Below are 17,500 nucleotides of genomic sequence, written 5' to 3'. Positions count from 1 at the left end.
CCGATACAGCCCCAGACTGACCAATATCTTGTGACTATAGAAAGGATTGTTGTTAATATTATTATAGAGTCTATTGCTGTTGTTGTTGAAGCACTGACCCATAGACAAAACTAAAAGTAAGTAACAGATCTGATCCACTGAATTAAAAACAACAAATGCGCTGATCTACAGTAAAAGCTTCAAGTAAACATTAGCCTTCACCTGTAGGTTTATACACAATAAAAGTGTTGATCTGCAAATGAAACTTTGAATAAATATTTGCCTTGATCCGCAGATTTAAACACTCCAAAAGTGCTGATCTACAGTAAGCAAAAAACTTAAATAAATATTAAGCTTTAATGCACAACAAAAACGTTGATCTACAGATGAAACTTTGAATAAATAATAGTCTTGATCCACCGGTTTATACACACCAATAGCCTTGATCTACAACTAAAACCATGAGTATGAAGTAAAAAGAAAAAATAGTTGTTTGTTTTTTTCTGCTTCTTCTTTCACATTGATCCTGTTGTCACCGGGGCATGCTATGTCGATTTTCATTCCTTGATCCATTGTTTTAAAACGCGCCAAAAGTGCTGCTCAGCAGACATATCTGTGAATAACCAGACACTGAGCCGCTGTTTAAATACTTTTAAGGTGCTGATCCACCGATAGAAGGTATTATCCATCAATTACGAACAAGCATTTAACCACAACCAAAACAAACTACCCGACAGACTATCCATTAACCTCGGGTCACACATGGGTTGAAGCGGTGAGAGCTAAGACTTTTAACCATCAACGTAGAGGCTACGTTAAGAAAAAAAACACTGCTCGATGTGTTTCTTTGAAATGAAAATAAAATGACAAAAAAACACGCGATCGTTCATAAAATTGATTTCAATTACACCAAATCCATTTTGACAGTTTAATTTCTTCAGTATTTTTACCTCTTCTCATTTTAATTCTTTCTCTCCTTTCACCCCCCAAACCCACCCCCTACTATACACGTTATTTGTCTCACCTCACCACCCACTAAACCACCACCACCACCACCCCCTTTCTCCCCACCTCTTTCTTTGCCAGGACTTTTCTTTTTATCTGCGTTTGCTGTCCTCATCCTCCATCTCTCTCTCTCTTCATTTTTGCAGTGTCGTCATCGTCGTCGTCATTGTCATCATCAACAACACCTCACCTCAACGATCACCGTCAGCACCACCACCACCACCACCACCACCACCATCATCATCATCATCATCATCATCATCATCATTTACCATCATCAACATCATCATATTCAACTTCATCGCCATTGTCACCAACCTTTTTCATCGTCGTCGTCGTCATCCTCATCCTCCTCCTCCTCATCATCATCATCATCGTCGTCGTCGTCGTCGTCATCATCAGTTATCGTCACCACCACCATCATCATCGTCCGTAATCATCATCTTGTTATCGTTGTCGTTGTCATCATCGCCATTATCATAATCATCACCATCAGCAGCAGCAGTGTCCTCATCACCACCATCATCATCACCATCGTCATCACCATCATCATCATCATCATCATCATCATCATCATCATCACCATCATCATCATCATCATCATCATCACCATCTTCATCATCATCATCATCATCATCGTCATCATCATCATCATCATCATCACCATCATCACCACCACCATCTTCATCATCATCACCATCGTCATCACCATCATCATCATCATCATCATCATCATCATCATCGTCATCACCATCATCATCAACATCATCATCATCATCATCACCATCATCATCACCATCATCATCATCATCGTCATCATCATCATCATCATCATCACCATCATCACCACCATCTTAAATAACTATCATTCTTTCTTGTCTTCCATTAAGTCGATTTTTTTCTCCTTTTCCTTGTTTTTAATTTATTTTCGTGCTTTATATGTGCGTGTTTGTCTGTGTGTTTTAGTAAATGCGTGTGTGCATGTATATATGTGTGTGTATGTGTGTGTATGTGTGTGTATGCGTGTATGTGTGTGTATGTGCGTGTGTATGTGTATGCCTGTGTATGTGTGTATATGTGTGTATTTGTGTGTATGTGTGTGTATGTCTGTGTATGTGTGTATATGTGTGTATATGTGTGTTTGTGTGTGTATGTACGTATATTTCTTTTATTATATTTGATGTATATATATTTGTTACTCACACACACACTTATACGTGTTTTGTTCCATTTACCTTATATTTTTATATCCTTTTCTTTCACTTTCTTTGTTTTTATTCTATATTTTCTTTCAATCTTCCATCTTTGATTTTATTCATTTTACCTTCTTCATTTTTTATCTCTTCTCAGATTTATTCTTCATTCCCTCTTCCACTTCTCCTTTATTCTCTCATTTTATTTACTTCATATTCTAATCTATTTGTATTTTTCTTTATTTCTGTCTTTATCTTTTTTTTATTCATTTATACTTATTGAAGAATTGACAGAATCGTTAGCGCGTCGAGCAAAATTCCGTGTGATATTTACCAATTCTCCATTAAAGTTTTGAGTTCAAATACCGACAAGATCAACGTTGCCCGTTATCCTTTCGGGGTTCGATAGAATAAAATATCAAACAAGTACAGAGGACGTTATAATCGATTACTAACCTTTCCCGCCAAAATATGGAAGCCGATGCCTATGCAACAAAGTATCATTGCCATCATCATCATCATCATTATTATTATTATTATTATTATTATTATTATTATTATTATTATTATTATTATTACTGTCATCATTATTATTGTTATCGTTATGTGATGAGAACTCACAGCTTATTTTGCTGGGTACGATGGAAAGTGTCAGCTGCCCACAACCAGCAGACTAAGGTGACATTCCAAGAACCCTGCGAAGAATTCCTGCAGTTCCAAGCAATGCTGATTTTTGTAGGTGTTCTACCTTCATTCTTGCACCAACCTTTTTCAGCCATGTTGGTAGCAGAGTGCTGATACTTCCAAGTGCACCAATTACTATTGATATCACGTCTACTCTCCTCATTGACCAAAACCTTCGTATTTCCCACTTCAAATCATCATAGTTGTTTATTTTCTCTTTTTTCACATTGATCCTGTTGTCACCAGAACATGCTATGCCGATAATCATACATGTTTTTCCTTTTTCATTCACCACAACAATGTCCGGTTTCCGATGTCTATATTATTTTTTTTTTTTTCACTTTTAATTTGTATGTTTGTTTCAGTCACTTGCCGAGACACATCCAGCGTCCTGGGGCGAGTGAAGGATAAGAGATGCTATGCAGTTGGGCTCCTGGGGAGGCATACGAATCGTGACTGCAACACCTTAACCACTAAGCTACGTTCTTTCACATTTGTTTAGAATACCTTGTGGTGCTTTTTACGTCTTTCTTCGTTCTCAGTTCAAATCCATTTTAATGCCACCAGATTCTGTAAAAATAATACCGGACCAGAAAGGAATTGTTAGCGTGCCGAACAGAACACTGGAAAATGTGTTCCGGTGCAAAACGCTCTTCTGAGTTCAAGACCCATTTTATATCAATAAGCAAAAACAGCCCCTTCAGGACACCGACAAAAGTGGTGATAGGGCTGAAAAATACAAAAATCATGTGTACAAGATAGGCGCAAGAGTGACTGTGAGATAAAGAAAAGCTGCCTGACTTTGCCTACTAAAGGAAGACGGTGAGGCGATCTTGACAATGGAGTTTGGCGGATAGCCAGGGAAAATGAAATACAATTATGAATGAAGAGAAGATAAAATACAAGATTGTACAAGGCTCAAAAGTTCACTTTGTATTCTCTATTGTAAGACAGGAGTTAGCTGAAAATCAGTAGTAGTAGTAGTAGTAGTAGTAGTAGTAGTAGTAGTAGTAGTAGTAGTAGTAGTAGTAGTAGTAGTAGTACAGTGAAGGCGCGTGGTTTAATGATTAGAGCATTCAGCTCAGGATTGTAAGGTCGTGAGTTCAATTCCCGGCGACACTTTATTTCACTCACCTTTTGGAGGTGGCGAGCTGCCAGAATCGTTAGCACGCCGGGCGAAATGCTTAGCGGTATTTCGTCTGTCTTTGTGTTCTGAGTTCAAATTCCGCCGAGGTCGACTTTGCCTTTCATCCTTTCGGAATCGATGAATTAAGTACTAGTTGCGTACTGGGGTCGATCTAATCGACTGGCCCTCTCCCCCAAAATTTCGGGCCTTGTGCCTAGAGTAGAAAAGAATATTTTATATTTTATTCCTTTCATTCTTTCGATATATTTCCTAATTTTTCATTACTTTTCTTCTCTTCTTTCGTTCATTAGATCTGGCTTTTATTTTTGTCTTAACCAATCTTTCTTCGCCAATCCTTTATCGCCAAACTTTCTTCACCCACCCGTCCTAACCAATCTTTCTTCCCCCGATCTTTCGTCATTAACCCTTCTCAACCAATTCTTCCCAAATCCTTCTACTTTTCCTCATTCCTTCTTTTATTCCTTATTTCTCAACTACATAACATTCATCTTCTTCATTTACTTTGACCATTTTTTTTTCTTCATTCATCTCCATTCCAGTCATCAAGCTTATGGCTTTCCTTTTAACCTTTTTGGATTTTCATAGGTTTGTTTCTCTCTCTCTCTCTCTCTCTCTCTCTCTCTCTCTCTCTCTCTCTCTCTCTCTTTCTACCTCTCTCTCTCTTTCTCTCTCTCTCTCTCTCTTTCTACCTCTCTCTCTCTCTTTCTCTCTCTCTCTCTCTCTCTCTCTCTCTTTCTCGGTCTTCTTTCTTTTACGTAATATCTTCTCTCATTCATTCACTTTTCTTTACCTGCTTCCAATCTCCATTTTCTTTATTCTTCTCTCTCTCTCTCTTTCTATCTATCTTTCTATTTATTTCTCTTATCTCTCTCTATCTCCTGATCTTATTCTCGACTCATCTCTCTCTCTCTCTCTCTCTCACAGACATATGCATACGTTCATATATATATATATATATATATATATATATATATATATATATATATATGGCTATATGTGGCATGCATATATATATGCATAAATATCATATAATGTATATATACACATAAATATACATACATATATATGTATATATGTACATATATATATATAAATATATATATAAATATATATATATATATATATATATATATATACATATATGCATATATAATATCATATATATAAACATACACACACATATATATACATATGTATACATATATTAATATCATATATATATATATATATACATATATATATATGTATATGTATATATGTATGCACACATGTACGTATGTATATGTACATACACCCTCATCATCTCATTCCGATTCCTGCCACTCTCCTCCACCTCCATCATTCTCTCTCCCTATCTTTTTCTCTTCCTCCTTCACCCCCCCCCATCCCCTCCCACCACCAACCGTTGATTTTTTTTTTTTTTATATATATATATTTTCTTAGTAACCCTTTTCTATCGTGCTTCACCGCCGATAGCAGCGCAATACTGAAAAGCTGTATTCTTCACAAATTAACGTTACAAAGCTATTTAAGAACATACGATGCAAAGGAACTTGTTTTTCTTCGTCGGATTCTCGCTCGTTTCATTCTTTATTATCAGAGTTGTGGAACTTCAGTTTTCTTTTTTTTTTTTTTGAGGGGTTTTGGTTTCTTTTTCTTTTTTTTTTCTTTCTTTTTTTTTTCCTAAACTCAATAATTTAATTAACAAACTCCATTTGGGAAGAGTTAAAAGCACAAACACATAAAGAACTCTAAGAAATTAATCACGATTTATTCTGCTGTTATTGTTGTTGTTGCTGCCGTTGTTGTTGTTGTTGTTCCTGTTGTTGATTTTATATATTTCCTTATAATTATTGATATTAAAAACGTTACATAACTAAAAGAACCCTGATTTATTTATAAGGAAATTGCGGTGTGTGTGTGGCGTGGGGAGGGGGAGTGATGGAGGTGGTGGGTTAATTCAGCATTCTGTGATATTCATGCATTTCCCTCGAGAGATTTGGTGATGCATTTGAAGAATATAAGAGATTAAGACAAGTCTTTCCTTATTAACATTAAAATTGAAACAGAGGCCGCAATGTGATGATGGTGGTGGTGGTGGTGGTGGTGGTGGTGGTGAAGGGAATTTTGCAGAAAGCATTGGCTAGAATATCCAAGCAAGAAGTACCAGCACCGTCTTCTATCAGTAGCCGAAAATGATCAGATGAAACGTATTCACGTGGGATATACGAATCTACACAGATAAGCTGTAACATAACCAACCAGGAATCCGAAGAATGAATCTTCAGCGGCATAGCTAATCCTGCAGACCAGAGAACGAGAAAATCGAAAAGTACCAGGAACTAACATTGGAAGTGAAACCCATCCATAGAGCCTCGAAAATGAACGTGATACCTATCGTAATCGGTGCGTCTGGGACCATCCCAAAGAAATCGATGTTCTGGCATCAAAAGCCGCAAATACCAAACTTCATAGGAATTCCACAGTTGGCAGAAATACTCGGAACAGCTCATGTGTTGCGGAGGAAAGTATTACGTCTCTAAGCTGCAGGAAGAAGCTGAGGTGTGACAGATAATCTAGGATAGCGAAGAGGATGGAGATGATAATAATAATAATCTTTTCTACTGCAGGAACCAGGTCTGAAATTTTTGTGGGGAAGGAGAATGGTCGATTACAGCGACCTCAGTGTTCGACTGGTGTTTATTTTATCGATCGACATCGGTGGCATTTTAACTCGGGACGGAAATACGGACGAAATGCCGCTCAGCATTTTGTTCGGCACGGTAACTATTCCGCCACCTCGCCGCCTTAATAATGATATTAAATTTTAAGAACAATAATAATAATAATAATATCATCTGTTACAGCCATGTTCTTGCTTTGCCCGGGGTCAGCCCGGGGTCAGCCCGGGTGGGTCGGGTAGACCTATGAAGAAAGGCATTCAAGTCAGCATCTAACCTTCCTTTCCTTATATTACATTATACAAATGTCCCTTTTTTTTCAAAGCGAAATGTTTAGCTACTAATTGTAATGGATCATGTGACCATAATGAAGTTGTGAAATAAGAGTCGATAGCTGGCTTATTGATCTTTCAAGGATAAAAAAAAAATACCGGAAAAGTTTGCAGAAAACTATTGAACAACATTTTACAGTGAAAAAGGAGAAATATAAAAATTATAACAAATTTTTATTGGTATCTGTATCGATATATATGCGTTTGTGTGTCTATTTGTTCATCTCTCTCTGTATGTATATTTTCATGAGTATACAAGCTTATATGCATATATATATAGGCATATATATATATATATATATATATATATATATATATATATATATATATATATATATATATATATATATATATATATATATATATATATATATATATATATATATATATATTCACATATATATTTACAATTTTACAAGGAAGAGAGTGGCAGTGGTGTCAAAGCTTGAGCTTGCCAGCTGTCGTTAGACACTATGCTGAAACTTCGAAGTTACTGTCAAATATTTTCCTCGTCGAAATTTATATGTACTCTACTAAAACTCACCCTTCGATTTAATGTTAATAAATTGTTGTTTACGTATAACTTCACACAAAAATTAACAACTTACATATATACATACATATATATATATATATATATATATATATATATATATATATATATATATATATATATATATATATATATATATATATATGTATGTATGTATGTATATATAAGCGTGTGTTCATATGTATGTTCAGGGGCACAAACTGGACTTACAGCTATTGGTTCCATGATAATAAACTATATTCATAAACAGACCGAGAGGAAATACAAACTTTGCTCGATCTGCTGATGAGTATAGTCAAACATAAGAACGAAACCTGTAGTTCAGATTGTGTGCCTAGATTCAGCTTCAATATGATAAACAAAATTTATTAATAAATTCGAGGATTCACTCACTAGAAACTCAGACTTCGATTTCCACCCGTGAGATGTTCGATTAGGCTGTATATAAAAAGGTGATTCACCTCTAGACAACCTCAAAGAACACCTCACCTGCAAAAATCAATTTCTTATGCAGTGAGCCATCGGCTGTTTTTTTTTTCTCTTTTTCTTTTCTATAAAAATAAAAACTCTACTACGACCACTGAGTACAATTTTTCTCATTTACATTTCTCAACGCATAGTTCTGTGTGTGCGTGTGTGTGTGTGTGTGTGTGAGTTAATGTTACAATTTTTTTTTTTTTTGCAATTAATAAAATTCGTTTTGGTAATTCTGTTATTAATGATATTCATAAAGCGTTTCCACGCATATTAATGTTGCCGTAATTGTTATTGTTATTGTTGTTGTAGTTGCTGCTTTTGCATTCCCACTCTGTTCAGCATTGTCTCTGTTATTCTTATTATTCTTGTTGCAGTTGCTGTAGCTGATGTTGCAATTGTTTCTGCATATCGCATTGTGCATTGTTCGAGATATTTCTGTTGTTGATATTAGTTGCAGCTATTTTTCTCCTGCAGCTGTTTCGACACCTCTTCCCGTGTCTTCTGTTCTCTTCTCGCTATAACAGTTGCTTAAAAACATTTTCTGTGTACAATACCAGGACCAGATTCATCATATTCCTGTTTGCTGATCCACATTTGCTGGAAGGTGGAGAGAGATGCCAAAATTGAGCCTCCAATCCATACGGAGTATTTTCTCTCAGGTGGTGCAATCACTTTGATTTTCATCGAATTGGGAGCCAGAGAAGAAACTTCTTTTTGCATTCTATCGGCAATACCAGGGTACATCGTGGTGCCGCCGGATAACACAGTGTTTGCGTACAGGTCCTTACGTATGTCGACGTCACAACCCATGATCGAGTTGTATGTGGTTTCAGCAATACCGCAGCATTCCATACCCAGCAGCGAGGGTTGGAAGAGGGCCTCGGGGCACCTGAAACGTTCGTTGCTGATGGTGATGACTTGTCCGTCGGGAAGTTCATAGCTTTTTTCGATGGATGAAGATTGTTCGGAGGTGATCATCTCCTGGTCGAAGTCCAGTGCGACGTAACATAACTTTTCTTTGATGTCCCTAACAATCTCTCGTTCGGCTGTTGTTGTGAAACTGTAACCACGTTCGGTCAAGATTTTCATGAGGTAATCGGTTAAGTCTCGGCCAGCCAAGTTCAGACGTTGAATGGCGTGGGGCAAGGCGTAACCTTCATAAATCGGAACTGTGTGACTAACACCATCACCAGAATCCAGTACAATACCAGTTGTACGTCCAGAAGCATAAAGAGACAGTACGGCCTGGATGGCGACGTACATTGCTGGTGTGTTGAAGGTTTCGAACATAATCTGTGTCATTTTCTCTCTGTTGGCTTTGGGGTTGAGCGGTGCTTCGGTCAAAAGCACAGGATGTTCCTCAGGGGCCACTCGGAGTTCGTTGTAGAATGTGTGATGCCAGATTTTTTCCATATCATCCCAGTTAGTGACAATTCCGTGTTCGATTGGGTACTTCAATGTCAAAATCCCACGCTTGCTCTGGGCCTCATCACCAACGTAACTGTCCTTCTGACCCATGCCGACCATAACACCCTAACAAACAAAAAGAAATAGAGAAAAGAAAATTAGGTTAAATATTCGAACAATATGATTGAAAACAAGGACAGATGAAAAGATACAGAAATACAAAAATGTAAAAGATAGAAGCAGACATTGAGAGATGAAATAACGGATGCGTTGTAGTTCAGTGAGAAAACTGATGGAATGAAAAGGCTGCAGTAAGTACTGAGGTATAGACAATGAGTTAGAAGAACAGGTTATTCAAACACTTATTCCACCTGTAGTGAGAATATGAAAAGAAGGAAAATGCACGGAAATTTTATGTTGGACATTATATATGTGTTTATTTATGAAATAAAATGTTTACATAGTCGACCGGTTTCGCTTGTGCTAATCACGACTAAAACATTTGTGATAATGTTACAATTTCATACTTGCAGAAGTTTTCATTACACACACACACACACACACACGGAGAGAACGAGAGTAAAATACCGACAGACAAACAGACAGACAGACAGACAGACAGACAGACAGATAGACAGGCAGACAGACAGATAGATAGATAGATAGATAGATAGATAGATAGATAGATAGATAGATAGATAGATAGATAGATAGATCAATTTACATAGGCATATTAATATCATATTATAAACATATCTCTATGGCGGGGGTGGCATCTTTCGTAACGTTTCCAAAGTAATGTAACTCGATATGTCTAGACTGTGGCATATAACCACAAAATTGATTCCTGTCTATTTAACTCCTAACTTTAAATATTCACGACTTCGCCATTAATCTGCCTGAAGAATATGGAACCCAGTTACAGAAATCAGAAATTCCTACAAATATTAAATACGGGGGAAAATTGCTTATTAACTCTATGATCGAAATACATACACACACACACACACACAGTGTTGGATTAATCTGTACATATACTTGCAAAAGACAGTCTTATATATATATATATATATATATATATATATATATATATATATATATATATATATATATATATATATATATATATAAACTCTGTGTGTATGTTTGCGACAAAGTGGAACTGGGAAGAAGACACATTTTTACATTTACTGATGCATACGAAAGTCAGAATTCCTTATGTATGTATGTATGTATGTATGTATGTATGTATGTACGTTTGTGTGTATATAAAATAAACAAATTCAGAAATTATAATCATGAATATATTCCATCATTCACAGAATTTACGCCCACACGCGATCGATTTGAACAAACGAATCTGTTTTATATATGTGTGTGCTTATATATGTATCATGTATCAATGTATCTGAATTAGTATGTGAGTGTGTGTGTGTGTGTGTGCGTACCTGCGAGTTCCTGTTGTTAACATGAATAAGATGTTGCTAAGCTATTTTAATAATATCGGCAATCAGTGGATAAATATGTAATCTTGGCTAATGAACTTCGATCTCGTTGCCTTTCGTCATAGCTTTCTCAATATAGTTTACAAATCGAAATTTACATAAACCATTTATATCAAAATTCCAGTTCCAATTTCAAAATTTTTTTTTTATATTCCTCACTCTCACTAACCGCCTTCGCATCGAGCAACACAAAGAATTTACCATATTTGGTGGCTTCTGGGTCCCCTTACGCTTTACTTGCGTCAGTCATTTAGACTGCAGCCACGCGTGGGCACCGCCTTGAGAAGATTTCTTTAGTCGAATGTATCGACTCTAGTACTTATTTTATCTAAGCCTGGCACTTACTAAGGGGACGTAAACACACTAACATCGGTCGTCAAACAAACACAGTGACAAACGCTTGTGTGTCTGTGTTTGTCCCCCTACCATCGCTTGACAACCGATGCTGGTGTGTTTACGTCCCCGTCACCTAGCGGTTCGGCAAAAAAGCCCGATAGAATAAGTACTAGGCTTGCAAAGAATAAGTCCCGGGTGTCGATTTGTTCGACTAAAGGCCATGCTCCAGCCTGGCCGCAATCAAATGACTGAAACAAATAAAAGAATAAAAGCATAAAAGATCTAAAGCGGCCTGTTTAAATAAAGTACTCTAGGAGGTGACCAGCAATGTACTTTTAACAACCGATCTGAAAGGACAGCTTGGAGACTAGTAAGTCTTAATGACCAAAAGACTATTAATGCTATAGATGCTGGTGGCCGAATCTTAGGAAGGAGATATAAAAAGAATATCTCTATTGACCAGTTTATTGAGGGTTGGTCGTAAGTGGAAGACGCGGGTCTGATAAGATCAGACAAATGTTATCAGAAATCAGCTCAGGCGCAGTTTCGCTATCAAACGAAAGAGAACCTAGATTTCCAGTGAAGCGGTCGCTAAGAGGGTTGATGTCGGCTGAGAGAAACCGTCGTACTTTGTAGCGTTATGTTCAGATAAGAATTTGTAATTTATCAAAGGAGGAACGTTCAACCAATAATCATGTCTTGCCTCGCATGAAGAGGATTTGGTTCAGAGGTCAAAGGTCGAGAAGTTAACAAGTCTCGTTAATTATTCACACTCCCATGTGTTTGTGGGTGTATATGACTGTGTGTGTGTGTGTGTGTGTGTGTGTGTGTGTGTGTGTGTGTGTGTTTGCTTTATGTGCCTGTTATATATATATATATATATATATATATATATATATATATATATATGCATATATATACCTGTATATAAGAATATATGTACATATACGGATAAATGCATATATCAGTATACGCGCACACGCACACACACACACATATAAATATGTGTGTGTATATATATACATACATACATATATATATATATATATATATATTACATTGATGCATAGAGAGAGATCGCCAAACAGACGGATTAAATAATTAATTCATAGATGCTAAAGAATAAGATTTGTGTGTATGTGTGTGTGTGTTTATATATATATATATATATATATATATATATATATATATATATATATACACACACCAAATAACACATCTGATGCTACGTAGTCTCATATATATATGTATATAATTATGTGCGCATATACATATGAATATATGAATGCGTGTGTGTTTGTATATATAGAAAGAGAGATAAAGAGAGAGGGAGAGAAAGAGAGAAAGAGAAAGAAAGACCGACAGAGAGAAAGAGAGAGAGAGGAAGGGAGAGACAAACACAGACACAAAGATGCACTAAAACACAGTTTAAGCCCTGACAGAGAACCCACTGGGTCTGTTACAGGAACGCATATAATAGGCATACATGTACACACACATATATATACATAAATACATACATACATAAATACAAACATACATACATATATACATACATATATATATATATATATATATATATATATATGGGTAGATAACATATTCGGTAAAGGGGTCGGACATCGTGTCTTCTGGTAATTAGTGTTATATCTCTGAGTAATTAGTTGTGTATTCTGAGTTCGAATCTCACCTAGATCCGCTTTGCTTTTATTCCTACAGTAGAAAAGAAATCTATAACCGACATCCCAAATAAGATCAAGCACAGCAGCATACATATATTCGCAAACGGAGAAGACTGGACAAAACTCCAATCTGGTTTTCATGTTGTAAGTAAATGGGCAGGCAGAAACGACATACTGTCACACGATGCTCTCACGTCAATAATAAAGCTGATATGGCTCCAGGGTCCTCAGAACTTTCTGATTCCGGAGAGCCAAATGTCATCATTCCCTTTCTCTATTCCTTTGTACTGCTGCACCTAAAATATTGCCGCTCTCTGTGGTCTCCCCAAACCAAGCAGAAATAAAAGATTACGAGAGTTGAATCAAGCCAGGGAGCAATCCCTAAAAACAGGAAAATGCATGACTAATCTTGATTATTGGAACCGCCTTAATAGAATTAATTTTTATAACACTAATTACCAGAAGACACGATGTCCGCCCCCTTTACCAAATATTACGGGAATCAGGCACAACAAGCTAAAAGATCTTTCTCTCTCACAGAATGAAATAGTTGAACAAAACCTTATGTATAGTAATGCCCTAAATATAAATAAATATATTCAAAGGGAATAATTAATAAATTTTTCCCTTATGAGGCTTTTCCCGCTAGCTACGTGATAAATTCTTATAAAGATTTTATCCTATTTTTAAATTATATATATATATATATATATATATATATATATATATATATATATATATATATATACAGTAATCGCTCGCTATATCGCGGTTTATTGTTTAGGCTTACATCGATTCCTCTGTGGTGTTGTCTAGCATTCATAATAAAGTAAGTATGCAGTACAGTACTGTTTCTACTTCACGGATTTTCACCTATCGCGGTGTATTTTAGAATGTAACACCCGCGATAGTCGAGAGATTACTGTATATACATATAGATATACATGTATAGCACCCCCCCCCCCCCCACGCAATTCAGGATCATGACACATAACTACTTTACGTTTTGCTCAACAGCCCCGCCCCCTCCCCACACTCTAACTTCATCCTAAAACAAATCAAAGAAAAAAAAATCTCATTACTTTCGAACGATATATCTAAGCAAAGCCATGCCACCTATACCTGGGGACATCTGAAAACCTCCCTCCATAAATGGTTCATGATGCCACAAGACAGAACTTAGAATGATTTAAAAGAATCTGTCAGATGGCGCTAGTGTGTTAAACATGGCCGAAACATTTCGAAGTTTATTTGAGAAGAAAAAGAGAACAGAGCAATGTTCTAACCAATACACACGCACGTATGTGTGTGTGTGTGTGTGTGTGTGTGTGTGTGTGTGTGTGTGTGTGTGTGTGTGTACGAGTGAGTGAATAAACGAAAGAAGGCGGCACCCAACACATTTAATAAAAGTTACAGATATTATTATTTAATACAGTTTGGTTCGGCCCCATGCATCTTGAAGTTTCTCATAGGAACCTGAACCCGGCAAGCTAAGCTTCTATGACGAACCTATGAAATCTTAAGTTCCATGGGGCCGAATCAAGCTGTTTTTAAAAACAATACATATATATATACAAAAAGGGATTGATAGATAGATAGATAGATAGATAGATAGATAGTGTACCTGATGTCTGGGTCGACCAACGATTGAGGGGAAGACAGCTCGTGGGGCATCGTCTCCCGCAAATCCGGCCTTACACATTCCAGATCCATTATCAATAACGAGACCAGCTACTTCATCGTCCATGATTGAATTCTTTTTGTTGTAGAATATTTAAAGCTCTAAAATCTAGGTAAGATTTTTGGGTTTTTTTTGTTTTTTTTTTATACACTATGTACAATTCTGCAACACTGGACAAATGAATGGCAATTAACAGGCATGTGTACATATATATATATATGTGTGTGTGTGTGTGTGTGCGGTGTGTGCATGTGGGTGAGAGAGAGACAGACAGACAGAGAGCGTGTATATATAAATATGTATATTATATGTATAGATATCCCCATATCTATGGTTATGTACGTGTGTGTGCATGTGTGCGTGTGTATGTTTGTGTATATATATGTATATATATATATTTAAGTATGCATATAAATGCATAAATATACACATTTATATGGCTAGGTGTGGAGAGAGTGTTAAGTAGGGGGGATCACGATAAGTATTTGTATATTATTACCATATATGGAAATAGCACGTCGTCTGCTTATTTTTTTCTTTAACGACATTTTTTCATATCCAAATATGGAGAAATATATACACATATCTTGTTTGTAAGTTTTTTACTTTCCATGTGAACAACAAGACAATCACACTTCGCCAAGATAATCTTAATCACATGTATAAAGATTATAATTAGAATTATTATTAAAAAAAAATACTCTTTATGTTGAGGGATGGGTTGTGATGGCGGTGGCCGTGGTTGTCACAGTAGCTTCATAAATTTCTTTAATATATATAGACACACAAACATACACATGTGTATACATATCTATACACACACACACACACACACACACACACACACACACACACATATATATATATATATATATATATATATATATATATATATATATATATATATATATATATATATATATATATATATCCGACGGGCTTCTTTCAGTTTTCGTCTAGCAAATCTACTCACGAGGATTTGGTCGGCTCGAGGTTACATTAGAAGACACTTGCCCAAGGTGCTTACACAGATACATACACAAACAAACAAACAGACACACATTTTTCTTGTCACCACGAGCCAATTTTTCTCCAATATATATGTATGTATGTATGTATGTATGTATGTATGTATGTATGCATTGATATATATATCTATGATTGGATGCGCTTGAAGCGCGACATTTAAGTCATTCGGGTTTTGGTTCGAATGTTAATCGCACTCAACTCCCACAGTCACCCGTACTCATAGATCGTCCTTATTGGAGGGTGGGTCATGGCATAACACAAAGAGCTCAGTGGGCTCTTTGTGCTCTTTCAAACAAAAACTACCTGAATTTGAGAAAAACTAACACTAAATGCCCATGACAGGTACCAGCCTTCTGCAATCTATCATGATATTTAAGAAGAAGGAATATAAGTGCTACCGTCTGGGGCTTCAGTGACAATATCAAGCTCTGGCCCAATATAGGCGAGGGATGTAATTTTTGATGTTATATATATTCGCTAGTCCTGGTGTTTTGGTTATGCATTTGTCTGAATATTTTTGTATCATACTTAATGCACCTACTAAGATAGGAATTGTTTCTGTTTTTAGACTCCACATTCGAGTTACCTCTATATCCAGGTCTTTGTATTTTGAAAGTTCATCCGTTTCTTTTAGAGAAACATTGTCATCTGTTGATATTGCTACATCGATTAGAAAGCTGTTTTTTTTTTCTAGGTGATCTTTGACAACAATATCCAGCCTGTTGGCCTTAATTTCTCTATCTGTGTGTATTGGCATATCCCAGAGTATGGTTGCTTTCTCGTTTTCTGTGACCTTTTCTGGCGTGTGCCTATACCATCTTTTTTCTGTTGTTATTCCATAGTGATGTCATAGCTTCCAGTGTATGTAGATCCCAACTCTGTCGTGTCTGTGAATATATTCTTTCTTAACCAGGACTGAGCAACCAGAGACAATATGATTTATTGTTTCTTCTCCATCTCCACATATTCTACAGTTACTTGTTGCATTTACTTTCATTACGTTTTGGGTCATTTCTGGTGGGAAGGCTTTGATCTTGTGCTGCAATTAAAAATCCTTCAGTCTCTGCTTTGGGTCCTGAGCTTCTCGGCCATTGTTGGGATTTTGCTAACCCGATATTTGCCATGAAGGTGTTTTTCTTGCCATCGTTTTATCATGATCTGTTGCTGTTCCAGTTTTAGTTTAGGTTTCAGTTGTTTTACAGCTTTTGTTGTTTCTTCTTTTTCTTCATAGTTGCTAGGTACTATGACTTCTTTTTTGTATTCGTCAGCTTCCTTAAAGACAGAAAACAGATTTTTTTTTGTATGTGTTTTGTGGCTATTTGCCTCAGTTTTCCTTGTTTCTGAAGTTGATATTTCTGTCATCCTATGGTGGTTAGTTTGTAATAGTTTTCTAGCTATATGAGGCCTCCAGTACCTTCTAAACGTTGTATATATAACCTTATTATTATTATTATTATTATTAATATCGTCATCGTCATCGTCATCATTATCCTTATTATTATCATTATTATTAATATTTGCTACTGCTGACAACGGTCTGACGTTAAAATATTCTCTCCAAATTTGTTCGACGATTCTCAAGAGTTGTACTGTTGTGTTGGCACTCCGTCGCTTACGACGTCGAGGGTTCCAGTTGATCCGATCAACGGAACAGCCTGCTCGTGAAATTAGCGTGCAAGTGGCTGAGCACTCCACACACACGTGTGCCCTTAACGTAGTTCTCGGTGATATTCAGCGTGACACAGAGTGACAAGACTGACCCTTTGAATTACAGGCACAACAGAAACAGGAAGTAAGAGTGAGAGAAAG

At 36.4% G+C, this 17,500-nt stretch overlaps 1 protein-coding gene across 2 annotated transcripts in view; it reads right to left on the bottom strand.

The window, feature by feature from the left end:
• Positions 1–8,033: 8,033 nt before the first annotated feature.
• The window catches only part of LOC106879182 (actin, cytoplasmic 2), a 27,614-nt gene continuing 18,147 nt past the window's right edge, over positions 8,034–17,500 (bottom strand). The window contains exons 1-2 of one of the 2 annotated variants that reach the window (XM_014928630.3): positions 14,606–14,849; positions 8,034–9,584 (exon numbers count right to left, since the gene is read on the bottom strand). In XM_014928630.3, the coding sequence (XP_014784116.1) occupies positions 8,580–9,584; positions 14,606–14,728 (1,128 nt within the window). In that variant the 5' untranslated portion in view covers positions 14,729–14,849 and the 3' untranslated portion in view covers positions 8,034–8,579. Of the gene's footprint in view, positions 9,585–14,605; positions 14,850–17,500 lie in introns of those variants that run through there. The other variant, XM_052971445.2, reaches the window with a different exon arrangement.

Source organism: Octopus bimaculoides, chromosome 11 (genome assembly GCF_046866305.1).
Source record: "Octopus bimaculoides isolate indiv1 chromosome 11, ASM4686630v1, whole genome shotgun sequence".
Classification (NCBI taxonomy): domain Eukaryota; kingdom Metazoa; phylum Mollusca; class Cephalopoda; order Octopoda; family Octopodidae; genus Octopus; species Octopus bimaculoides.
Note: the sequence above shows the minus strand (reverse complement) of the source record. Positions and strands in the feature narration are given on the sequence as shown.